Source organism: Myotis yumanensis, unplaced genomic scaffold (assembly GCF_028538775.1).
Source record: "Myotis yumanensis isolate MYYU_CA2020_CCGP unplaced genomic scaffold, mMyoYum1.0.hap1 SCAF_1, whole genome shotgun sequence".
In the NCBI taxonomy this organism is placed as follows: Eukaryota; Metazoa; Chordata; class Mammalia; order Chiroptera; family Vespertilionidae; genus Myotis; species Myotis yumanensis.
The window spans coordinates 1,887,923-1,915,544 of NW_027223752.1; the positions used below are offsets into that span (position 1 = coordinate 1,887,923).

Sequence of the window (27,622 nt, forward strand, 5' to 3'; positions counted from 1 at the left end):
GTGCGATGACCACCAGAGGGCAGATGCTCTAACGGGAAGGTTAGCTTGCTGCTGGAGTCCGGCTAATAGGGACTGAGAGAGATGTTTCCTACATGACTTGGAGTCCTCCCACAGTCCCTCCCTGGCTGGCGGACCTCTCACGTCTCTCCCCAGCCCTGATTGTGCACTGGTAGGGCTTCTCGGCCTGGCCTGCACCCTCTCACCATCTGGGACCCCTCAGGGGATGTCAGACTGCTGGTTTCAGCCCAATCCCGAAAGCGAGGCCAAAGGACCCCACTGGTGCACGAATTAGTAACACAATAAAAAGTTTCCAACATCAAGAATCAAGGGTCTTCCTTTTTCTTGTGCTTTGGTGGTAGTCACTCATATCAAAGTGAATACCGACCTCAGTCCCTGTACTTATAAGGAAAAGGCTGACCCACATGCAAATTTCTGTTCAAGCTCCAGGGTACATCCTCTCCTGGGCTGTGCAGACTCACAGCTCTCTCCTCACACAGGACTGAGGTCTCTGGGAAGGCAGGGCTGTGGTCTAGAAGATGAGGCTGCTGGGTCTTCTCCTGTGCCTGCTGACAGCCCCACAAGGTGAGGGTCTCAGGGGTCAGGCAGGGGTCATGGGTTGGCTGTGACTGCAGGTTACTGACAGGACTGATGCTCCTTGTCCCCAGGTGTCCTGTCCCAGGTGCAGCTGCAGGAGTCGGGCCCAGGACTGGTGAAGCCCTCGCAGACCCTCTCCCTCACCTGCACTGTCTCTGGTTACTCCATCACCAGTGGTTACTGCTGGAGCTGGATCCGCCAGCCCCCAGGAAAGGGGCTGGAGTGGATGGGGTGCATAAATCATAGTGGGAGCACTTACTACAGCCCCTCGCTCAAGAGCCGAACGTCCATCTCCAGAAACACGTCCAAGAACCAGTTCTCCCTGCAGCTGAGCTCCGTGACCACCGAGGACACGGCCGTGTATTACTGTGCAAGAGGCACAGTGAGGGAAAGTCAGTGTGAGCCCAGACACTAACCTCCCTGCAGGAAGATCTCTGACCACCAGGGGGCACTCAGGGCCCCTGAACACAAGGACCATCCCAGCAGCAGGTGCAGTTGGAGGTCTGGGCTGTTTCCTGTGTGGTTTCCTCTTCATGTCACAATTTCCCTCAGGGAAAGTCTGGATCCTGATTCTTCACTGACGTCTGAGTCTCTGAGTCTCTGAATGCTGGACCATGGGCCCCACATGTGTGTGAACCCAAAGCTACAGAAGAAGGACCCACAGGGTGACAGTCCTGGTCTTGTCCTCATGCTCACAGCACCCAGAGGAGTGGACACCATGCAGAAGCAGAGGGCACAACAACTGGTACAGATGTTCATGACACACACACACCAAGGGGACGTGGGATGGTTATTATGCTCCTGATTGAACCCCTGAGAAGCACAGGAAAGATCACTCAGCAAGTCAGACCTGCTTGGATGGAGACTGGAAAGGAGAGGGCACAGGGCTTTTATTTTGGCGAGGTGGTGGGGGAGGGGGATGAATTCTGCTTCCAGGGACTTATGTGGTTTCATTCTCACTATAACTTCCAAAGAGAAAAGTATGATTTCTTATTCAATTTCTGGTGTGTGGGGCAGATGGAGAAGAGGCAGCAATGAGCCTTCCGTTGTTAGAACTCCAATGGAAAAAAAATATCGTTATATTTTATTTAACATCTATAGAAATTGAACAAAAATTAAGAAAAAGGTCCTTAGGTCTGTACGAAAACCACACCTAAAGAAACTGAGAAGAATAAGCATAAGTAAGCAAATGATGTTGATGATGATGTTGACAATGATGATGGCGCTGGTGGTGGTGGTGATGGTGTTGATAGAATTGGAAAGGAGTCTGGGTCCAGTATCTTGGTGGGAATCTGTCCTTGGCTATTAAAAGGACCTGTGTCAACTAAAAGTTGGCCCATTGGGGTCTCAATCCCTAATGGCATCTGAAGAGGAGGTGCCTGCTTTGTTTACTTACAAGAAGTCATTGTGTGTGGACAACCACCATGTCGTTAGAAAACAAGAAGAATGATTATACTTAAGCAAATTGTGTTGATAATGATGAAGATGACGATGGTGATTACAATGAAGATGATGGACTGAGACAGGAGCCCTGGTCTAATGGAATGAAGGCTCCTCATACAGACACACCCTCCCCTTGGCTCCTCCAGTGAGGAATGTCCACTCTTCCCAGTGAGTGTTGAGAGTTTTCATAAACTGGGCCCCAGTGAATTATGCAACTTGGGGGATTCATGGTGAGACTATGTGAATAATCAACCCAAAGGTGTCCAAGTGGGAATACCTTGGGCCTGGAAAGGTGTCACCTTCTAGAACAGAGACACTGTGAGAATGTGCATGGAGGAAACAGGGGTCCCCTTCCCACCAGTTTGCAGTGACAGGTTCCTTATTTCTCTTGATCCCTGCCTGCATGATCTTTATCGTTTCTACTTCAATCAACTCCTGCTCATCATTATCCAGGTATTTCCAACGATGACTCAAGCTGTCTCTCTCATGCCCTGCACTTCCTTCTGGGCCTTCACTGGAGGAGGCTTTAAACCCACATGTCCAGTAACTCTCTGTCCATGAGCATCAGCCACATTTCTGTCATGTGACTCAAATCAAGTCCTGCCTCCTCCCCTCACCCAGTTCCACAGTCACATCCACATTTATGGGTAGTTTCCCAGCAGCGCTCCCCTCTGGTACCAGAACCTGCTCCAGACCCTGAGGCTGCTGTAGCCAATCCACATGGGCAGTGGAAGCCCAGGATTTTCTGGGAAATTCTTTGTAAAATCACCCAAAACAGCACCCACCAAAGAAAATAGTGATGAACTTAACTTTAATAAAATAAAAATACATTTGCCCCATCAAATATTCCATCAATTAATTTTAATGACAAGCTTGGCAAGAGAATATCTTTCCAAATCCTGTGCCTGATGGGAGAATGTGTGCATTACACATTAATGATGTTGTCCTTTCCTGTGAGAAAATGCATGCTAGGAATTCTCCAATTTCCCTCACTCTGAACCCCAACATCACTGATAACACTAAACTGAAAAATCAGGTCACTTAACAAGCTGCCATATCATTTAAAATATGAGAGATTCTCAATGGTTCACATGCATAGTCACTGCTTTTATATCTAATCTTTTCTCCAGGTTAAAACATGATGATCTCTGAAGTGATTAGCTCAGGGTCTGTGCAATATGCAATGGGCTTGCATAAGGGAAGAGTTTTCACAGTGTATTATCCTATATAATAAAAGCTTAATGTGCTAAGTGTCCGGACCTCTGGTTGACTGTTCAATCAAGCAATCAAAGTGTAATGTGGTAATGATCAACCGCTAGCTATGAAGTGCGATGACCACCAGGGGGCAGATGCTCTAACCAGAAGGTTAGCTTGCTGCTGGGGTCCGGCTAATAGGGACTGAGAGAGATGTTCCCTACATGCCTTGGAGCCCTCCCACAGTCCCTCCCTGGCTGGCCAACCTCCCACATCTCTCTCCAGCCACGATTGTGCACTGGTAGGGCTTCTTGGCCTGGCCTGCACCCTCTCACCATCTGCGACCCCTCAGGGGATCTCAGACTGCTGGTTTCAGCCCAATCCCGAAAGCCAGGACAAAGGACACCACTGCTGCACGAATTAGTAACACAATAAAAAGTTTCCAACATCAAGAATCAAGGGTCTTCCTTTTTCTTGTGCTTTGGTGGTAGTTACTCATATCAAAGTGAATACCGACATCAGTCCCTGTACTTATAAGGAACAGGCTGATCCACATGCAAATTTCTGTTCAAGCTCCAGGGTACATCCTCTCCTGGGCTGTGCAGGCTCACAGCTCTCTCCTCACACAGGACTGAGGTCTCTGGGAAGGCAGAGCTGTGGTCTAGAAGAAGATGAGGCTGCTGGGTATTCTCCTGTGCCTGCTGACAGTCCCCCGAGGTGAGGGTATCAGGGGTCAGACAGGGGTCATGGGAGGGCTGTGACTTCAGGTGACTGACAGGACTGATGCTCCTTGTCCCCAGGTGTCCTGTCCCAGGTGCAGCTGCAGGAGTCGGGCCCAGGACTGGTGAAGCCCTCACAGACCCTCTCCCTCACCTGCACTGTCTCTGGATTCTCTCTGATGAGCTATGATGTACACTGGATCCGCCAGGCTCCAGGAAAGGGGCTGGAGTGGGTCGGGGTTATGTGGGATGGTGGAAGTACAGCCTATAACCCAACACTGAAATCCCGCCTCAGCATCACCAGGGACACGTCCAAGAGTCAAGTTTACTTAACACTGAACAACCTGAGAGCTGAGGACACGGCCGTGTATTTCTGTGCAAGAGACACAGTGAGAGAAAGTCAGTGTGAGCACAGACACAAACCTCCCTGAGGCAGGCAGCAGGTCTGGGCTGCAGGGGGTGCTCAGGACACCAGGGGGCACTCAGGACCCACAGCACAGAGAGCAGCCCCTGGAGCAGGGGCAGAGGAGGTGGGAGGGAAGAGCCTTCCTGTTGGGCACAGGGATTTCCTCTCAAGCTCTCAGCTGCCTCCAGGGATGGCTCCTGCTCTTTCTATGAGGCTCTCATTTCCCGCTTTCTCACTGCAGACCCCAGAGGAGGGGTAACACTGCTGCTGGCAGAGGACATGTGGGCAGTGATGGGGACTCTCCTCACCACATGTCTGTATTTCCTGCTTTTCTTTCTCCACAGAGACCATCTTCAGTGCTCTCCTTGGCCTGTGGTTGGAAACCTTTCCCACCAAGAAAGACCCCAGCACCGCCCAGGCCCCTGTGTGCTGAGCTCGGGGTCTGACTCACATGCCCACCTGTCTCCATGGGGCCCTTCCTTCTGACAGGCCCACAGTAAATAAAACAGGGGCACGTCCCGCGGACAGTGGAAGCTGGATGGACCCATCTGAATGGTGCAAAGGGCCTTTGAGGGCTGCTCCCTGGTCACCTCCCCTGTACAGGTGCCAGGACTTGCTGTTTCTGGTGCCACAGGAAATGACCTCAGCTCCCTCCCCATAGGTGTCACACCAGCACTGATGTGAGATGACAGCAGTGTGCGCTTCCCGTGTCATGCAGTTTCATAGGGACATTTAACAAGGTTCATTGGAAATCATCTCATTCAACAAGCAGCTGACTTGGGAAATCTCTTGGTGAAGGAGACAGCTTCACAATTTTCCAATTTTTTTTACTTAAAATCATGGGCTAAAGTTTGACATTTCATAATGACGGTGTTGGATCCTCTGTAGATTAGTCCTTTGAGGGGTGAGACAGGATAATAACCCAGGTAGCGGCTGCTTGTGGGGTTGTTGATCAATCACAGCATTTTCCCAGCCTCCATGTTATAGGTGCTGTCGTGGCTCAACCTTCACCTCACTCACATCTGTAGGACGGAGGAGTCCTCCCACACTTCCCTCCTTGCTCCTTTGGTGGGTTTCCAGGAGCCATGAGAACTCACTGTGTCTGCAAAGCTTCCTCGAGTCATGCACTGCTCCCTGACCTCTGTGTGTCTTCCCTTTTCTCCTCCTGATTGAAGGCTCTGGTGACTATAGAACCTTTCACCACTCAGGAATGGGAGTTGGTGAAACCACCAGTTGGTTCTTTGAAAAGATAACCAGACTCAACAGGAAAGAAAAAGACGGACCCAAATAAATACAATCAGAAATGAAAGCGAAGACGTAACAACCGACACCCCAGAAGTCAAAAGGATTGTAATAAAGTGCTATGAACAACTATATATGCCGACAAGCTGGACAAAGTGGATGAAATGGACTAATTCCTAGAAAAACACAGTACCCCAAACTGAAACAGGAAGAATCAGAAAACCTGAGTACACCAATAACAACTGAGGAAATAGAAGCAGGAATCCAAGAACTCCCAGCAAACAAAAGTCCTGCTCTAAGAGACTTCACAGTGGAGTTTTACCAAACATCCAAAGACGAACTAACACCTACACTCCCAAACTATTCAAAAAAAAATCCAAGATGATGAAACACTTCCAAACTTTTTTCATGAGACGAGCATTATCCTAATTCCAAAACCAGATGACACTACCAAGAAAGAGAATTACAGGCCGATATCCCTGATGAACATAGATGCTAAAATCCTCAACAAAATATTAGCAAATTGGATCCAAAAATATTTTTAAAAGATACACCATGACGAAATGGGACTCATCCAGGGATGCAGGGCTGGTACAATATTAACAAATCAATAAATACGATACATCACATACACAAACTGAATGACAGAAACAACATGACCATATCTATAGATTCAGAAAAAGCATTCGACAAAACCCAACACCCACTTTTGATAAATACTATCAACTCAACACAATAAAGGACACACATGACAGACGCACAGCCAGAATCATCTCAATGAGAAAAAACAAAAACCATTTTCCCTAAGAAATGGAACAGATCAGAAATGTCCGCTTTCACCTCTCTTATTCAACATAGAACTGAAGTCCTAGCCACAGCAATCAGACAAGACGAAGAAATAAAAGGCATCCAACGTGGAAAGGAGAAAGTAAAACTCCTATAATTCATAAAAGACATGATATTGTACATAGAAAACCTAACGAATCCACACACAAAAAAAACCACACACACACCTAGATTAATAAATGAATACAGCAATGCAGCAGGATACAAAATTAACATCCAGAAATCGATGGTACTTTTATACACCAATAATGAATTCTCAGAAAGGGAAACCAAACCAACAACTCCATTTACCATTGCATCAAAAAAAATTTTGATACTTAAGGATAAACTTAACCAAGCAGGTAAAACACTTGTACTCAGAAAATTACAGGATGTTGAATAAAGAGATAGAGGAAGATATAAACAAGTGGGAAAATGTACCAAGATCATGTATTGTTAGAATTAACATCATTAAAACGTCCTTATTACCCAAAGCACTCTACAGATTCAATGTAATCCCTCTTAAAACAGCAACAGAATATTTCATAGATTTACAACAAATACTCTAATAATTTATATGGAACTAAAAAGACCCTAATTAGCCACAGCAATCTTGAGAAAGAAGAACAAAGGTGGAGGGATCACAATACCAGACATTGAATTATACTCCAAAGCCATAGAAATCAAAACAGCCTGGTACTGGCACAAGAACAGGCATATACATCAATGGAACAGAACAGAGAAATCACCCCCAGGCCATTATGCTCAATTAATATTTGACAAAGGAGGCAAGAGCATACAATGCAGTCAAATCAGTCTCTTTCATAAATATTTTTGGAAAATTGTACAGATAAATGTGCAAAAAAAATGAAACAATACACGAACATACACCATACACAGGAGTAAAGTCAAAATGGTTAAAAAACCTAAATGTGAGTAGGGAAAATCCCATAGGCAGCAACATCTCAGACATCTCTCATAGCAATGTGTTTACAGATACATCTCCAAGGACAAAGGAGACTAAAAAGAAACTAAACAAATGGGAAAACATCAAAATAAAAACTGTCTGCCCAGCAAAAGAAACCATCAACAAAATGGAAAGGGAGCCCACAGTAGGGGAGGACATATTTGGTAAGGATCCATGTGATAAAGGGTTAATATTCAAAATGTATAAGAAACCCATACAACTTAACCAAAGGAAGACAAACAATCCAATTTTAAAATGGGCAAAGGACCTAAATACACACTTCTCCAAAGGGAACATACCGATGGCCAAAAGACATTTGAAAAAACCTCAAAGTCACTGACCATCAGAGAGATGCAAATTAAAAGGACAATGAGGTATCAGCTCACACCTGTCAGAATGGCTACCACCAACAAATCAACAAATGACAAGTGCTGGCGAGGATGTGGTGAAAAGGGAACCCTCATACTCTGCTGGTGGGAATTCATGCTGTACAGCCATTATGGAACACAGTATGGAGTTTCCTCAAAAAATTAAAAATGAAACTACCATTTGAACCACTGATACCACTTTTCGGAATATATGCTAAGGGACCCCAAACACCAATCAGAAACAATGTATGAACAATTATGTTCATAGCAGCACAATTTGCAATAGCTAAGATCTGGAAACAGCCCAAATGCTCACGAGTAGATGAGTGGATAAAAAAGCTGTGGTACATTTATGCTGCTGAATACTTTGCAGCAGTATAAGAGAAGGATCTCTTCTGCTTTGAGACAGCATGGAGGGACCTGGGCAGTATCATGGTTAGTTCAATAAGCTAGTGAGATAAAGACAAGTATCACATGACCTCACTCATAAGTGGAATCTAATGAACAAAATAACTGATGAAGAGAATGGATCCAGAGACCTGGAAGCATGGAGCGGACTGGGGAATCTCAGAGGGAAATCGTGGTCGGGTGGGTGGGTGGGTGGGAAGATGTCAACCAACAAACTCTTGTGCATATGTGCATCATCAAGGGACACAGACAATACGTTGGTGAAGACCTGGGTACCCAGGGCCAGGCTAGAAGGTGTCAATGGGGGTTGAAGGGGGCATGTGTAATACCTTCAATAATAAAGGTATTATTTAAAGAAAAAATAACTAGGACTTGGACCCTCAGATTCCCACTGAACATGGTCCCTGTGTCACCCATCTCCTCTCAGGTGGGGTCAAGACCTCAGCTATGAAATAGTCTTCCTCATGAATATGCAAAAGACAGGAGGTAGACCAGGTTAAATATGGGTAAGTCTGTGCCCTGAGGGCATCACCCACAGCCACACCCTCCTCTACAGAAGTGCTCACAGCACAGCCCTCAGCATGGACTGGAGCTGGAGAACCCTCCTCCTGGTGGCCATGGCGACAGGTAAGGGGCTCCCGTCCTGGGTTAAGGAGGGTCCAGGGAGGGTCAAGGGGGATTCCACTGACTCCTGTCTCCTCCCCACAGGTGTCCACTCCCAGGTGCAGCTGGTGCAGTCTGGGGCTGAGGTGAGGAAGCCTGGGGCCTCCGTGAAGATCTCCTGCAAGACTTCTGGATACACCTTCATCAGCTACTACATGCACTGGGTGCGACAGGCTCCAGGACAGGGGCTTGAGTGGATTGGGTGGGTTTACCCTAGTGATGGAGAAACAAACTATGCACAGAAGTTCCAAAGCAGAGTCTCCATAACCGTAGACACGTCCACGAGCACAGCCTACATGGAGCTCAGCAGCATGAGAGCCGAGGACACGGCCGTGTATTACTGTGCAAGAGACACAGTGAGGGGAAGTCAGTGTGAGCCCAGACAGAAACATCCTTGAGGAGACACCAGGGCTGGGCTGCATTCATGACCAGAGGAGGGTGCTCAATACCATCAGGGGCCCTGACCAGGAGCGGGTGGAGAGTTGAGCAAAGAAACTATTTCCTGCTCCATCTTAAAATAGTTTTTGATCTGAAGCTCAGCCACAGAGCTCACAGAAAGCCCTTTCCTAGGTCTAGTTTTGGGATTGTATTTGTGAACAAAAAGGGGATCTGTTGTAAATCAAACAAAACTCAGTGACTGACAGGACCCTCACAGGAGGCTCTGATCACACATTCCTACCTGGGCAGTCCTGGGGGTGGGCACGCCCAGGCCTATGACTTTTTTACTAAAAGGCTCATCTTTGCCTTAAGCACCCCGCCCATTGTTCCTGTGCATCTGGGTTAACACACCTTTGACATCAGCATGACCACCCTCAGGAGAGCACGTCCTGGCCATCTGTGTGTCCACTTGGAGACTTACCTAGTAGGCCCTTTGCCCAGTTTTCAATTGTGTTGTTGTCTTCTTTTTGTTAAGTTGTATGAGTTTCCTATATGACAGAGGAATTTTTAGGTGTGAAAAAAGAGGTTTAGGAATTTTTAAGAATTTTAGAATTTAAGGAGACCATGGAAGAAGCACAGGGTTGCAGAGCAGTAGAAGGTACATTTCCATAGAATGAGGGAGCTGGGAACAGCAAGGTCTATATTTACAAAATGAAGGGGATGAAGCCCCTCATCCAGAAGGAGAAGAAAGTCTAAAGGGAATAGGAAAACAATGGGGAAGAGGGAGGGAGAACCTCACGTGTCCCATGTGACGTTGGAACTTTGAGTTCAGGAGTGACCATAGTAACCAGTCTAAGGGAATAGTGACCAATCAGAGTGGATATGAGGGCACAAAGACCTGCAGCCTTTATAAACCGTGGAAAAGGGACTCAGTGAGACCCTCTCCCCCTCCCCATGTGGGAGTCAGTACTTGTTCTTTAATAAATTTCCACCTTTGCTATCCCACCTTCCATCCCTGAATTAATTCTTCTACTCTGAGGGACAAAGAACCCGGGAACCATCCTGCCTAGTGGAGTACTGTGTGTTCCAGTCCAAAAGTCGTATTTCATATACATTTTGGAAATTAACCCCTTATCAGATGTACATTTGCTGTCGCAAATGATGAGTTCTTTCTTTTTCATGGCTACATAGTATTCCATGGTGTAGATTCTGTACCACAGTTATCCTGTTACAGAATTTAACAGCCGACCAAGAAATATGCAGGAATACAAGAGATACAGGAAAAACCCATTTATTTTCAGATGTTCCACATGTACTAGTACCGTGACTCAGGGGAGACTGTGTTTCTCTCCAAATCCTGAGCAAACCAATATGGAGGAAGCTCTTTCTTTATACCCTTTGGTTTCTTTGTCCCCCAAATAAGGATCAGACTTCTGGACTTTTCTGGGGCCTTTGCCAAAAGCCCTGTTTGTTGGGATGGGGGTCATGAGACCACACCTAAAGGCCTGGCCTGGCTGCAGCACTATAACCCCCTCTGGGACTTCTTCGTGGTTTATGGCCTCTGTAAAATGGGAGTAGGACTTAAGTAAACCCGTCTTGTAAGACCACATTGTGGAGAAGGGGCAGTGACTTAATTATAGGCCATCAAGAATGTACGTTAGGTCAATGCACAGATTCAGATTGCTAGCCCCCCAAAATGCCTTATTTTCCCCATCAATCCAGTCGTCTGCTAAAGGGCACTTAGGCTGTTTCCAAACCTTCGCTGTTGTAAATTGCACAGCTATGAACATACAGGTGCATACATTCTTTCTGATAAGTGTTTTGGGTTTCTCAGGATGTATTCCTAGCAGGTGGATCACTGAGTCACATAGGAGTTCCATTGTTAAGTTTTGAATGAAACTCCATATTGTTTACCATCATGGCTGCACCAGTCTGCATTGCTAATGGACCAAATAAACTGATGAACAAAAGTATATCCAGAGAAATAGAAGCATGAATAGACCATGGAACCTCAGAGGGAAGGCAGGGGAGGGTGGGTGGGAAGAGATCAACCAATGAACTTGTCTGCATATATGCCTAACCCATGGACACGGACAATAGGGTGGTGAGGACATGGGTGGGAGATGGGTGGGAGCAGGATGGGGTTTATGGGGGGAAAGGAAGGCCTATATAATACTTTTAACAATACTTTTAAAGAGAGAGAGAGAGAGAGAGAGAGAGAGAGAGAGAGAACCTCCTGTGAACTATCCTGGCATCCAGTGCCCGACTTTCTCTCTCCCATCTCCATGTCACTCCTTACTTTCCCTCTTTAACTTCAAATGCATAAATGCAGCTGCAAACGGTCATTCTCTGGAGCATTTGAGGTCCTGCTTCCCAACAATTGTCAGTTTGGCCCCAACAAAATATCATAAACATGCTCTGCATGTTTGGACAGTTATTACATCAACATATAGTATGTTCTTCATGTACCACATAGTTCATACCCGTGTCTTCCCGTGTGGAGAGGGAGGTGCACCCAATTATAAAGACCTGCTGCCTCCACATGAGGGCGGTGGTGACTCTAAAGAGTTCGAGCCCTTTGGTGTGGGGATGACGCTCCAACCCCTGAGCCCCACCAGCCAGGGCTGTATGTGTGAATGATGGAAAGTCTCCCAATTTGAGAGGCTGGGAACCAGGATTTTGCAAGTGAACAGCAGGGAAGTTGAGTGAAATCTGTGGATTCAGGAGGCAGCTGCATGCATGTGACAGGGACTGCAGGTTAGAGACGGAGGCTGTGGCCAGTGTCCAGCCCAGCCTCTGCTGCCTCCTCACATGTAGAGGTTCGAGTTCTGTAGAGGATCTGATTGAGGAAAATAACAAGTAGAATCTTTCCATCTCAAAATAATAGCATCATTTAATGCAAATTCCTTTCCCAAACCCCAGAAAGGCAACATGGCCCACGGTGGGGGAAGGAGAGTCAGAGAAACATCCATGTGCCTCTGGGGGAGCACCCCTGGGTCCTCATCAAACCCCAAAGAAGGAGGACTCTCAATCCTGGAAGCTTCCCCCAAAGGAATGGGGTCAGGGTGACAGGTTTCAGGAAAGGAGGGAGGGAGGGGGTCAAGTGTGTGCCCCTGTGTGCTGGGGGGTCTCTGAGACTCTCCTGTGCAGCCTCTGGATTCACCTTCAGCGAATATGGCATGAACTGGGTTCGCCAGGCTCCAGGGAAGGGGCTGGAGTGGGTCGCATACATTAGTGGTGATAGTAGTAGTGACATATACTACGCCGACTCTGTGAAGGGCCGCTTCACCATCTCCAGAGACAACGCTAAGAACATGGTGTATCTGCAAATGAGCAGCCTGAGAGCTGAGGACACGGCCATGTATTACTGTGTGAGATACACAGTGAGTGGAAGTCAGTGTGAGCCCAGACACTAACCTCCCTGAGGGAGACAGCAGGGCTGGGCTGCAGGGGGCGCTCAGGACACCAGGGGGCGCTCAGGACCCACAGCAAAGAGAGCAGCCCCAGGAGCAGGGGCAGAGGGAGGTGGGAGGAAAGGGCCTTCCTATAGGGCTCAGGGATTTCCTCTCAAGCTCTCAGCTGCCTCCAGGGATGGCTCTTCCTTCTCATGTTCTCCCCGCAGACAACAGTGAAGAAGGGACATGTGTTTGCAGGTGACATGTCGGCAGGGAGTGGGGACTCTCCTTCACCAAGTCTCTGTATTTTCTATTTCTCTTTCTCCACAAGGAGACTCTCCTCAGTGCTCTGGTTGTCCTGGGTTTGGGAAACGTTCCCACAAGAGAGACCCCAGCGCAGCCCAGGCCCCTGTGTGCTGAGCTCAGGCCCCCCTGTCCCCACGTTTCCCTCTGACAGGCCCACCTGGGCCACCACAGTGAGGATCCTCCCCCAGGACCTCCCACCACAGCTCTCCGTCCTCCCTACCACACGCTTCCCTCCTGGTCCTCATTCACTCGGGTGGATGTGCAAACCCACCCCAATGTCTGGCTTCAATGTTCACAAAACCTTTGTCTGATTGGCTTTGTTTCCTCTGAAGGGGACCCTTGTGGCTACAGGTCTGTCCCAGCAGAAGGCTCAGGGTAACCCCCACGTCAGCACCCTCAGCTCCCTCGTCCCCACCCTAACCATCTGCAAAGTCCTGTCACATAAGGACACCCACAGGCCCCAGCGATGAGAATCCAAATATTCCTGAGGCCAGGGTCCAGCCATCACAGTCCCCTGAGAGTCAGGGCCTCCGGGGCCCCTCAGGAACCTGGGGATGGGTTTCCTTCCTGGGAGCTGGGAGTTGTGTGTGTGAGATTGTGAGTGTGCATGTGTGTGAGCACATGGTAATCTGTTTGGGATTCAGCCATGACACCTGTCGGTCTGGTACACATGACACAGTCGTTTGGACCTCACCTGGAACCTGGGACTTGGGTTAATCTTCAGGCCAATGCTTTCTTTCCTGAAGGACTCCAGAGATTATGTGTGGCTATTTCAGGAAAGAGAGAGGCAAATGGAACTGGATGGACAAGGAGGAAATCACAGCCCAATGAAGGGACGATCAGGAGGTGTGTCTGCTCAGACGTGGTGAATTCCCGTCCATGGTAATTCCCCTCCAGGCTCACGATGCCTCTTCCCATGTTGAACATAATCCATCCTGTGAATGGGCTTCAGGTCCTGGGGTTGCCCATCAGTACGGACATGGTGAGGTCACTGCTAAGGGCCACATGCAGACCTGAGTAGGCACTGAAGAGGGAGGAAATGGTGCCTCTGAAATGAGCTGCTGAGGAAGCAGGAAAGCCCAACATGCCCTCCTGCTCCCTGGTTAGAACTAGGTCACGTGTCCATATGGACACAGACCCTGATGGTGAAAACAAGGCAGAGCCACCAAGGCTGACCAGGTTTTTATGACATTAGGTCCAGCCGCTCCAGTAACAGGTGGTTATCTGGTGATATATTCATTCTGTAATAATGGGCAGATAAAAACAATACTCTTCTTATAAGAATGATTTTTCTATACTGTTTCTTCATACCAGTGTTTTACATCAAGACTTTTTATAATTAAACTGGAGGCCCGGTGCATGCAATTACTGCACAGAGGGTGGTGTCCCTCAACACAGCCTGCACCCTCTCTGATCTGGGACCCATCAGGGGACATCCCTCTCACAATCCGGGACTGCGGGCTCTTCACCACTCGCCTGCCTGCCTTCCTGATCACCCTTAACTGCCTCTGCCTGCCAGCCTGATGCCCCTAACTTCCCTCCCCTACCAGCCTGATCACCCCTAACTGCCCTCCCCTGATGGCCTGATCGCCCCCTAATTGCCCTCCCTATATCTATATCTATAACTATCTATATCTATATCTATATCTATATCTATATCTATATCTATATCTATCTATATCTATATCTATCATCTATATGTATATGTATATCTATATGTATTTGTAGATCTATATCTATATCTATATCATCTATATCATGTATATCTATATCTATATCATCTATATGTATATGTAGATCTATATGTATATGTAGATCTATATCTATATCTATATCATCTATATCTATATCCATATCTACTAGAGACTGGGTGCATGAAATTCATGCATGGGGGTTCTCCTCAGCCCAGCCTGCACCCTCTCAATCAGGGGATGTCTGACTGCCATTTTCACTGCCCCCCCCACCGCCAGTCTAGTCACCTCTAACTGCCACCCCTGTGGCCTGATCACTTCTAAACTCCTCTACCTGCTGACCTGATCGCCTGTAACCATGCCCCTTTCCGGCCTGGTTGCCCTTAACTGCCCCACCCCAGCCTGGTTTCCCCCAACTGCCCCCTTGCCGGCCTGATCACTCATAACTGCCCCCCTGATGGGCTGGTTGTCCCCAACTCCCTCCCCTGCCGGCCTGGTACCCCTCACTGCTCTGCCTGCCAGACTGGTTGCCCACAATTTCCTCCCCCCACCAGCCAGATCTCCCATACTGTGCCCCCAGATAGCCTATTGACCCCTCAGTGCACCCCTGATGGCCTGGTTGCACCCAACTTCCCCCCTGCCTGCCTGGTCTCCCCCAAATAACCCATTCCCTGCCTGGTCACCCCGAACTACCCCTCCTACCTGCCAGCCTAGTCCCCTTCACTGCCCCCCTCTGCTGACCTGGTTGCCCAACCCAGCCTGCTGTTCGGTCATTTGGTCGCCCCTCATGGTACCCCTGCCAGCCTGGTTGCCCCACCCAGCCTGCTGTTCTGTCATTCAGTGAGGGCATCCCACCAATTTGCATATTCTGTTATTATAATACAGATATCTATATCTATATCTATCTCTATCTATATGTATCTATATCCAGAGGAGTAGAGGCACATTGACATTTTCCCTAAGGAGTCACTGATGGTGCCCACATCCTACGTCCTGACCACCTCCTGCAGCACAGCCCCTGGTGTGGAAAAAGAGGTTCCTGGGCACGGTGACCAGGACCCCAAGGAGGGCCTGGTTCTCTGAGGGCACAGTCAGCAACTCCTTCCAGGAGAAGCCCCAGAGACCAGGACCTCCCTCACCTCTTGCCCTTTGTATGTGCAGACACCTCCCATATGCAAATGCCCACACGGCCACCAGACACACACACAGTTGGCGTCCACTTAAATGCAGGGCCTCCTCACCCTGGAGAATACTTTCTGGGGGACGAGAACCTCACCTGCAAGACATGACTCCCATGTGGCTCTTCCTCTTCCTGCTGTCAGCTCCCAGATGTGAGTGACTCAGGGCTTAGACATGAGGAGATGGGGACACTGCATCTGAGCCCAGGACTCACTGTGTTCTCTCTGTCCCAGGTGTCCTGTCCCAGGTGCAGCTGCAGGAGTCAGGCCCAGGACTGGTGAAGCCCTCGCAGACCCTCTCCCTCACCTGCTCTGTCTCTGGTTACTCCATCACCAGTGGTTACAGCTGGAACTGGATCCGCCAGCCCCCAGGGAAGGGACTGGAGTGGATCGGGTACATAAGTTATAGTGGGGGCACTAACTACAGCCCCTCCCTGAAGAGCCGAACCTCCATCTCCAGAGACACGTCCAAGAACCAGTTCTCCCTGCAGCTGAGCTCTGTGACCACCCAGGACACGGCCGTGTATTACTGTGCAAGAGACACAGTGAGGGGAAGTCAGTGTGAGCCCAGACACTAACCTCCCTGAGGAGACAGCAGGGCTGGGCTGCAGGGAGCGTCTAGGACACCAGGGGGCGCTCAGGACCAGCAAACCCAGGCTCCCAGCTCAGAGGCTGTCCCTGGAGGGTTGTGCAGGCTTCCTATTGGGGTCAATGCTTTCTTCCCTCCTGGTGTCCCTGGGGCAGTTCCTCTTCCTTCTTTGTGTCTTTAATTAGATTCTCTGCAGGAAAAAAGCAGAAGTGGCTGTTTAAGATCTGGTCAACTTCTCATCTGGGTCCTTCCTGTCACCACATCCCTGATGGTCGCTCTCTGGGTTGACAAGGAAACATTGTAAGGATTACTGTCCGCTCACTGAGAGGGAATCCTACCACCCTCCACACAGTGCTGAGCGGGGCACAGGGAGTCCAGACCCAAACCTCACCAGGGATTATCAGCCCTTCACTCTGCCAAAGGGGGACCCCGTTCGGGGCAGTTAGCTGATTGCCTCTCACTAACATGGCTGCACATGGTGGTTTATGGTCTGACCCCTGTGGGCACTGCCCCTTCGTGAGCCTGGAAGATGGACTCAGCTCCTAGGGTTTCCCGGGACACAAACCAGAAGGACACCCAGTGACAGGTCCTGTCACAGCCCTGCTGGGCCCTGTTTTCCGTGGGTTTCAGAACCTGGTCCCTGGGGACATGTCCCAACACCAGTGCCGCTTCCCCTGGGGAACCACCTGCATCCTGAGAACCTGCTGAAGGGAGACATGGTCCCTCCCACCTCTGCTGTGCCTCCAGCTCCACAGATACCATCCCATCCTCACCCTCTGTCCTCTGCCGCCCACACTCTCACCCCATGGGGCCTACACAGGACATCCTGAGGGGATGTGTCTGCTCTCTCCTTCCTGCCCTGGTATGTTTTGTCTTAAATGCAGCCCCACGTCATCCCCTCATGCCCATCCACTGTGCCAGGCCCTCCCTGAGACACCAGGGCCAAGACCACTCAGCTGTCCTGCTGAGCCCACGTGCAGTGCACATGTGGGATGTCAGGTCCTGGGGGCCCCACCTGTGTCAGGTGGAGACACAACTAAGCGCTGAGCTCAGAGCACCTCCAACAGCTCACACCTGTGCTGAGGGAACCTCCAAGGAGGCTGTGAGCTGCAGAGCATCATGGTGGACAAGCCTGTGGCCACTGAGATCAGAGGGCAGTCAGTGAAAGGCTGGGGTCTGATCACCTATAATGTTTCCAATGTCCCACTGACCAGAGCTCAAGTGCACAGGGAGCTCTGTGAATCGCAAAAGTGCAGAAACAGCCCAATCAGTGTTGCTCAGGGGTTGAGCATCAACCTATGAATCAGGAGGTCATGGTTCAATTCCCGGTCAGGGCACATGCCCAGGTTGTCGACAACATCCCCAGTGTGGGGCCTGGAGGCAGCCAGGAGGTAGCCAATCAATCATTCTCTCTTATCACTGATGTTTCCATCTCTCAACCTCTCCTTTCTCTCTGATATCTATGAAGAAATACTTAAACAAATGCTATATAATAAAGAGTGAATATGCAAATGTCCATAACATCATCACACCATCACATGATGATGGCTCAGACACTCAACACTGGGGAGAGAGGAGTGGGAACCAGCCAGGCATGAATAAGCTCACGAGAGAGAAATGAGGTCCTGCCAGTCTGTGGCCCAGGAGAGGGACGAGCTGTCCACCCCATGGTCCCGGGCACCTGTGCCTACAACCAGTCATGGCGAAGCTGGCCAGGGTCCTGGTGCCTGGGGCCGGCCAAGGGAGGGAAATCCAGGTCCCAAGTGCCTGTGACCACCCAGAGGAGGGAGTACAGGGTCCCTGGTGAGGGGCGAGGCAGAGGTGGTTAGGGGTGATCAGGCCAATAGGGGAGCAGTTAGGGGCGATCAGGCAGGCACGCAGAGGGGTAGGGGGAATCAGGCAGGCAGGCAGGTGAGCAGTTAGGAGCCAGTGGTCCCAGATTGCGAGAAGCAGTCAAAAATCCCCCAACGGGTCCTGGATTGAAGAGCGTGCAGGGTTCGAGGAGGGACCCCCTCCACTTGCATGAATTTTATGAACTGGGACTCTAGTAAATACATAAATGAAAAAGTTGCTGATTTGATTCACAGTATGGGCATATATATAAGGCAACTGATCAATATGTCTCTCTCACATCAATGTTTCTCTCTCTTCTTCTCTCTGCCTCCTTTCGTTTCCATCTAAAAATCAATGAACATATCCTCAGGTGAGGATAAAGAAAAGAGTATCTATATCTATACATATGGTACATCTACAAATATATCGACATCTTTATCTCTATATCTATATCTAATACATATCAATAGCAATAGCTATATCTATATCAAGAGCTATATCTATATCTATATTTATAATCTATAATCTACATCCATGGGAGCTGAGGCACATTGATGTTATCCCTAAAGTGTCACTGATTGTGCCCACATCCTACTTCCTGACCACCTCCTGCAGCATAGCCCCTGGTGTGGAAGGAGAGGTCCCTGGGCACCGTGACCAGGACCCCAAAGAGGGCCTGGTTCTCTGAGGGCACAGTCAGCACCTGCTTCCAGGAGAAGACCCAGAGGTCGGGACCTCCCTCACCTCTTGCCCTTTATATGTGCAGACACCTCCCATATGCAAATGCCCACATGGCCACCAAACACACACAGTTGGCATCCACTTAAATGCAGGGCCTCCTCACCTTGGAGAGTACTTTCTGGGGAACCAGGACCTCACCTGCAAGACATGACTCCCATGTGGCTCTTCCTCTTCCTGCTGTCAGCTCCCAGATGTGAGTGACTCAGGGCTTAGATGTGAGGAGATGGGGACCCTGCATCTGAGCCCAGGACTCACTGTGTTCTCTCTGTCCCAGGTGTCCTGTCCCAGGTGCAGCTGCAGGAGTCTGGCCCAGGACTGGTGAAGCCCTCGCAGACACTCTCCCTCACCTGCTCTGTCTCTGGTTACTCTATCACCAGTGGTTATGGCTGGAACTGGATCCGCCAGCCTCCAGGGAAGGGGCTGGAGTGGATCGGGTACATAAGTTATACTGGGAGCACTTACTACAGCCCCTCCCTGAAGAGCCGAACCTCCATCTCCAGAGACACGTCCAAGAACCAGTTCTCCCTGCAGCTGAGCTCTGTGACCACCGAGGACACAGCCGTGTATTACTGTGCAAGAGGCACAGTGAGGGGAAGTCAGTGTGAGCACAGACACAAACCTTCCTGAGACAGCAGGGCTGGGCTGCAGGGAGCGTCTAGGACACCAGGGGGCGTTCAGGACCAGCAAACCCAGGCTCCCAGCTCAGAGGCTGTCCCTGGAGAGTTGTGCAGGCTTCCTATTGGGGTCAATGCTTTCTTCCCTCCTGGTGTCCCTGGGGCAGTTCCTCTTCCTTCTTCGTGTCTTTAATTATATTCTCTTCAGGAAAAAAGCAGGAAGTGGCTGTGTTTCAGATCTGGTTGACTTCTCATCTGCTCCCTTCCTGTCACCATGTCCCTGATGTTCGCTCTCTGGGTTGACAAGGAAAACATTGTAGGGATTCCTGTCGCCTCATTGACAGCAACATCCCCACCTTCCACGCAGTGATGAGCAGGGACAGGGAGTCCAGGCCCCAAAACTCACCAGGGATGATCAGCCCCTCTCTCTTCCCAGGTGGAGCCCTTTCAGGGCAGTTAGCTGATTGCCTGTCACTGACATGGCTGCTCATGGAGGTTTAGGGTCTGAACCCTCTGGGCACTGCTTCTTCGTGAGCCTGGGAGATGAACCCCACACAGGGTGTCCCAGGACAGAGGCAGGAAGGAGGCCTTGTGATGGGCCCTGTCACAGCCCTGATGGTCCCCGTTCCCCGTGGATCTCAGAACACGGTCCCAGGAGACGTGTCCCAACTCCTGTACCACTTCCCCTGGGGAACCTGGGAAGGGAGACATGGTCTCACCCACCTCTGTTGTGCCTCCAGCACTGCATATACCACCGCATCCTCACACTCCGTCCTCTGCCCCCCACACTCTCATCCCATGGGGTCTGCACAGGACATCCCGTGTGCATGTGTCTGCCCTTTCCTTCCCCCCTGGTAGTTATGCCTTAAATGAACCCTGACTTTACCTGCTCATGCCCATCTCCTGTGCCAAGCTCTCCCTGAGATGCCAGGGCCTACGCCACTCAGGCAGCCTGCCGATTCCATGTGAAGTGCCCACATGTGATGTCGGGCCCTGGAGGCCCCACAGTGTTCGGTGGAGACACAGCTGAGTACTGAGCTCAGAGCACCTCCAACAGCTCACATCTGTGCTGAGGGAACCTCCAGGGGCCCTTGAGCTGCAAAGCACCATGGTGGATGAGCCCGAGACCAAGGGGGTCAGAAGACAGTTAGGAAAGGGCTGGGCCTGGTCATCTATAATGTTGCCAACATCTCGCTGACCAGAGCCCAGTTACACAGGGAGCTCTGTTCATCCTAAAAGTGCAGGGACAACTGGGACAGCGTGGCTCAGAGTTTGAGCAATGACCCATCAACCAGGTGGTTGCTGTTGGATCCCCAGTCAATGCACATGTCTGGGATGCAGGCAACATCCCCAGTGTGGGGCATGCAGGAGGCAGGCAATTAATTATTCTCTCTCATCATTGATGTTTCTATCTCTCTCTCCTCTCCCTCTCTGATATCAATTATAAATGTTTAAATCAATAATAAATACATAAAAATTTTGCAGGTTTGATTTCCAGTAGAATCATTGTGAGAGGCAACTGGTAAATATTTTTCTTTCACATCAATGTTTCTCTCCATCTTCTTTTCTTTCCCTCTAATAATCAATGAAAATATCCTCAAGGATGATTACAAAAGGAAGAACTGTATCTACATATGTATTTGTATCTATATCTATATCTACACCTACATCTACATCTATACCTACAGCTATATCTATATCTCCATATCTACATCTATATCTATATCTATATCTATATCTATCTATATCTATATCTATATCTATATCTATACCTATATATCTATGTCTATAACTATATATCTATATCTATGTCTATATCTATATCTATATCTATATCTATCTATATCTATATCTATATCTATCTATCTATATATCTATGTCTATAACTATATATATATATATATATATATATATATATATATAATCTATCTACATGGGAGCAGAGGCACATTGATTTTATCCCTAAGGAGTCACTGATTGTGCCCACATCCTACTTCCTGACCACCTCCTGCAGCATAGCCCCTGATGAGGAAGGAGAAGTCCCTGGACACGGTGACCAGGACCCCAAGGAGGGCCTGGTTCTCTGAGGGCACAGTCAGCACCTCCTGCCAGGAGAAGCTCCGGAGACCGGGACCTTCCTCAGCTCTTGCCCTTTGTATGTGCAGACACCTCGCATACACAAATGCCCACAGGGAACACCAGACACACACATAGTTGATGTACACTTAAATGCAGGGCCTCCTCACCCTGGAGATTACTTTCTGGGGGACGAGAACCTCACCTGCAAGACATGACTCCCATGTGGCTCCTCCTCTTCCTGCTGTCAGCTCCCAGATGTGAGTGACTCAGGGCTTAGACGTGAGGAGTTGCTAATCCTGCATCTGAGCCCAGGACTCACTGTGTTCTCTCTGTCCCAGGTGTCCTGTCCCATGTGCAGCTGCAGGAGTCGGGCCCAGGACTGGTGAAGCCCTGGCAGACACTCTCCCTCACCTGTTCTGTCTCTGGATTCTCCATCACAACCAGTGGTTATGCCTGAGACCGGGACTGACAACCCCCAGGAAAAGGGATGGATTGGATGGGGCACATAAGTTATGAGGTGAGCACTTTCTACAGCCCCTCCCTCAAGAGCCGAACCTCCATCTCCAGAGACACATCCAAGAACCAGTTCTCCTTGCAGCTGAGCTCTGTGACCACTGAGGACATGACCATGTATTACTGTATGAGACACAGTGAGGGGAATTCCATGAAAGCCCAGACACAAACCTCCCCAAGGAAACAGTAGAGCTGGGCTGCAGGGAGTGTCCATGATGCCAGGGAGGAAGCAGGACCAGCAAAGGGCCCTGACCAGGAACAGGTGGAGAGTTGAGCAAAGATACCATTTCCTGCTCCATCTTAAATTAGTTTTGCTCCCAGGCTCAGCCACAGAACTCACAGAAAGCCCTTTCCTAGGTCTCGGTTTAGGGACTGTATCTGTGAACAAAAAGGGGGCTCTGTCCTAAATCTGACAAAACTCAGTGACTGACAGGACTGTCACAGGAGACTCTGATCACACATCCTCCCTGGGCAGTCCTGGGGGTGGGCACGCCCAGGCCTATGACTTCTTTACTAAAAGGCTCATCTTTGCCTTAAGCACCCCGGCCATTGTTCCTGTGCATCTGGGTTAACACACCTTTGACATCAGCATGACCACCCTCCTGAGTGCACATCCACATCTTGGCCATCTGTGTGTCCACTTTGGAGACTTGTCTAGTTAGGCCCTTTGTCCATTTTTTAATAGGATTGTTTTCTTCCATTTGTTAAGTTGTATGAGTTCCTATACATTTTGGACATTAATTCCTTATTAGATGTACCCATACTGTTGTAAGTGGTAAGAGTTCTTTCTTTTTTACTGCTGCATAGTATTCCGTTATGTAAATGTACCACAGTTGTTTTTTATTCCCTTATCTGCTGATGGGCACTTAGGCTGTTTCCAAACCTTAGTTATTGTAAATTCTGCTGCTATGACCATAGGGGTGCATGCATTCTTTCTTGTGGGAAGCCATCCATTGTCAATGCTATCATGACAGTGCATCAAGAAACTCAGAAGACTGATGAACCTTGAGCTTTAGCAGGGCTAAAAGCTATGCACCAATTGTTTTGTGCTGAGATAGTGAAGGCTCAAAGCAATTTCCTGACCTAATAGCCTCAAAATAAATCTTTTTTTAAAAATATATTTTATTGATTTTTTTTACAGAGAGGAAGGGAGAGGGATAGAGAGTTAGAAACATCGCTGAGAGAGAAACATCGATCTGCTGCTTCCTGAAACCCCCCACTGGGGATGTGCCCGCAACCAAGGTACATGCCCTTGCCTGGAATCAAACCTGGGACCCTTCAGTCTGCAGGCCATCACTCTATCCACTCAGCCAAACCGTTTAGGGCCTCAAAGTAAATCTTTACTGATCTTTACTGAACTTTGAGATAGTCTGTATGCTGCCTGTTTGCCGTGCTTAACTGAGGGAAGATGTGTATCTAAAATTGAATAAAAGCTGACAAGGCCAGGGTTTCAGTGAGCTTCTTCTCTAGAGAGGGGTTTCCACCTGCCTCCCCCGCCACATGCCTTCTAAATTCATATTTCTTGTCTAGTGTTTTCATTTCTGTGCGGCCCCTTCTTCAGATCCTGAACCTTAGCAGTGCTGGTTGTGGCATTTTGGTGCCCAAATAGGAATCTGGAGAAGAAGACTCCCCTGAGAGAAAAACAAAAAAGGAAAAGTGGAATTCACTGGAAAGGTGAGGAAGTTCACCAGAAAGGTGGGGAAGTTCACCGAGCACAAAGTCCATGCCAGCTTTGGAATCACACACTCTAAGTGGATGAGGAATGTCTTTATTCAGCCAGGTTATAATAGGGCACAATTTGAGTGAAGGGGAAAAACTTTATAGTAAACTTTAGGCTGGCATGCTGAAGGATAAAGGAATTAAAGTGTCAGAAGGCCTTCTCCTACAGTCTTTGCATGTTATTATAGAACATAATACTTGGTTTTCTGAAGAGGGTACATTAGATGTTGAATATTGGGAAAGAGTAGGTCAGAACTTGAAAAAAAGCTCATCAGCAGGGGGAAAACTTGCCTCCGAATTGTTTATCCCTGTGGAGCATGGCATTGCATTTGCTAGAACCTTTTAGAGAGGTAAAGAGGATAAACCACCTCCCCGTATACCTTCCGCTCCTAAAGAGGAGCAGAAAGAAAATTGGAGGAGTGGCCTTCATGTCCCCCTCCACCTCCGTGTCCTGATCCTGAAACATTTAATTCCCCACTAATGGAATCAACTGTGCAAAGAGCTACCTGAGAAGGAGGAAAGGACATGAAAGTGGAGGAGAGAATAGCTTTTCCTATTGTACAGGTAGCTGACCCATATTTACCAAATCAAATAATTAGACAGCATGACAGATTTGACTTTAAAATGATAAAGGCCTTGCATGAGAGGCCTACTGCTCCATTTACAGGAAAAATTATCACTAACATTTCTGAAGCATTCCTACCTCCTTGTGATTGGTACTCTCTGGCTTGTGCAGCTCTGGATGGCGCAGATTACTTGCCATGGACGGGAGAATTTTTACAGAGATGTGAAGAACAGGCTCATGCTAGTTGCGGGCAGAATGTTCAAATAACTTTTGAAATGTTATCAGGACAAGGACAATACAGTGACTTGAAGAATCAGCTACAGCATATGCAACAAGTTTATGAGCCAATTAGACTTTGTGGAAGAAGAGCCTGGTGGGCTTTGCCAGCAAAAGAAGATCCTGGGGAGCTTTTCGGAAGTGTACTCAGGGACCCACAGAATCATTTTCTGATTTTGTGACTCGCCTCACTCAAACAGTGAGATGACAAATACAGCATGAAACAGCAGGAGACATTGTAATTCAGCAATTACCTTATGAAATTGCTAGTGCTGATTGTAGGAAATGCCTGACACCGCTAAGAAGAAATAGTACCATGACAGAAATGACTGCAGCATGTCAGGATGTGAGATGGCATTTTTCAAGCAAACTTAGTAGCTGCCGCTGTAACAGTGGGGAATAAAATATGTTTTAATTGTGGACACAGAGGACATTTCAAAAAAAGAATGTAGGCAACCAAAAAGGACTCAGGGCGGCGCCCAAGGGAAAGGCATGAGCATTCTGCCTCCTGATTCAAACAAGGCAGATCCGACCTCTTTATGTCCTAGAAGTCAAAAAGGAAATCATCGGGCCAGCCAATACAGATCTCAATTTCATAGAAATGGGAAGCCATTAAATGGAGACATAGGGAATGGCCAGCCGCAGGGAAACGGCCAGAGGGGCTTTCCCCAGCCCTGTCAACAACAGGGGATTTGTGCCCTGCAAAGCCCACAGTGGATTCCCTCATCTGAGCCACTCCAGGGAGCACAGGCCTAGATCTCAACAGCACAGTAGCCGTCACTCTGACTCCCCTTATGACGCGGCAAGCTGTCCCTACAGGAATTTGAGGGCCTGTGCCTCTGGGAACATTAGGATTAGTCTTAGGAAGAAGTGGAACCACTCTGAAAGGACTAACGGTTTTACCTGGAATCATAGATTCAGACTATGAGGGAGAAATCAAGGTAACACTAGAATGCAAACATATTATACAAATTACTCAGGACAAAGAATTGCTCAGCTCCCACTTCTACCTTATATTCAGCAGGGTGAAGCTATAAATAGGAAAAGAGGAACACAAGGATTTGGAAGCTCAGATATCTATTGGATACAGGAAATTAGCAAAACCCATCTTATGATCAATTTAAGAATAGAGGGGAAACTGTTTAAGGGTTAATAGACACTGGAGCAGATGTTAGTGTTATTAGTAAAGAATTCTGCCTCCAACTTGGTCCAGGGTAGAAGCTATGGGCTCTATTACAGGAGTTGGAGTTCCTGATAATACGCAACGTAGTGCTGCAGTGTTAAAGTGGCAAGATGAGGAAGGACAGACAGGAGGGTTTCAGCCCTACATAGTCTCTGGAATTGCAATCAACTTATGGGACTGGGATGTTTTAGAAGGTTTACAAGCTTGTGTTATTACCAGCAAGGGACAGCAGTTAATAACTCAGATGGGATATCAAGATGGTCAAGACTTAGGAAAAAATAATCAGGGAATTAAAGAACCCATTCAGGCCAAAGGAAACCCAGGAAGATGAGGATTAGGATATCAGCCTTTTTAGGAATGATCACTGCTCAGTCTCCTCGCCCCCATGCTGATCCTCCACAATAGAAAGATGATAGACTTATATGGATGGATCAGTGGCCATTAACCAAGGAGAAATTAGGTCATGTTCATGAATTAATACAGGAACAAGTAGCCTTCCCATAGTCCTTGGAGTAGGCCCATATTTACAATAACTAAGAAGGTGACAGGAAAGTGGCGATTGTTGAATGATCTTGGAGTGGTTAACGCAACTATGCATACCATGGGAGCTTTACAGCCTGGACTCCCAGCGCCTTCACAAATTCCTCTAGATTGGTCTCTTCTAGTAGTAGATCTTAAGGATTGTTTTTCACCATTGCCTTGGTACCTCAAGATAAACAGAGATTTGCCTTTTCAGTGCAATCTATTAATAATATAGAGCCTATGAAAATATATCAATGGAAAAATTTGCCTTAAGGAATGGACAATAGCCCAAAATATGTCAAAAATATGTAGCTCAAGCTATTCAGCTTTAAGGGACAAATATTCCCAATATTATATTATCCATTACATGGATAATTTGCTCTTAGCGAGTCCACGGGAAGAGCAGACTTTAGCAATATTTTCCCAATTAGAAAAGGAACTCTCTAAATGGGGCTTAAGGATTGCTCCAGAAAAGGTACAGAAAGAAATGCCTTTCAAATATCTAGGAACCATAATGAAAATCTATGTATTAGGCCTCAAAAGGTGAAAATATGAAAAGATTGCCTTAAAACCTTAAATGACTTTCAAAAATTAATAGGGGACATTAACTGGTTAAGACCTTATCTGAAAATCTCTACGGGAGAAATGACAAATTTATTTAATATACGTAGGGGTGACTCTAATCTTTCCTCACCTGAACAATAACAGATGAAGCTAGGGAAGAGTTACAAATGGTAAGAGTTCTTTCTTTTTCACTGCTGCATAGCATTCCATGGTGTAGATGTACCACATTTTTTTTTATCCAATCGTCTGCAGAAGGGCACTTAGGCTATTTCCAAACCTTAGCCATTGTAAATTGCACTTCTATGAGCATGGCGGTGCATACATTCTTGCTGATGAGTGATTTGGGTTTTTTTTTTTTTTTTGATATATTCCTAGAAGTGGGATCACTGGGTCAAATAGGAGTTCCATTTTTAATTTTTAGATGGAACTCCATATTGTTTATCATGATGGCTGCACCAGTCTGCATTGCTAATGGACCAAATAAACTGATGAACAAAAATAGACCCAGAGACATAGAAGCATGAACAGACCATGGAACCTCAGAGGGAAGGCAGGGGAGGGTGCATGGGAAGCAATCAACCAATGAACTTGTCTACATATATGCCTAACCCTTGGACACAGACAATGGGGTAGTGAGGGCATGGATA

The 27,622-nt window shown here is 48.0% G+C and overlaps 1 pseudogene and 1 gene segment (V, D, J or C); both read left to right on the forward strand.

The window, feature by feature from the left end:
* Nucleotides 1-493: 493 nt before the first annotated feature.
* On the forward strand, nucleotides 494-1,009 carry LOC138999170 (immunoglobulin heavy variable 4-38-2-like). The segment is given in 2 exon segments: nucleotides 494-582; nucleotides 666-1,009. Coding segments are annotated over 2 exon segments (390 nt in total).
* An 18,063-nt stretch (nucleotides 1,010-19,072) lies between these two features.
* LOC138999173 (immunoglobulin heavy variable 4-38-2-like) lies at nucleotides 19,073-22,336 on the forward strand (annotated as a pseudogene).
* Nucleotides 22,337-27,622: the final 5,286 nt, after the last annotated feature.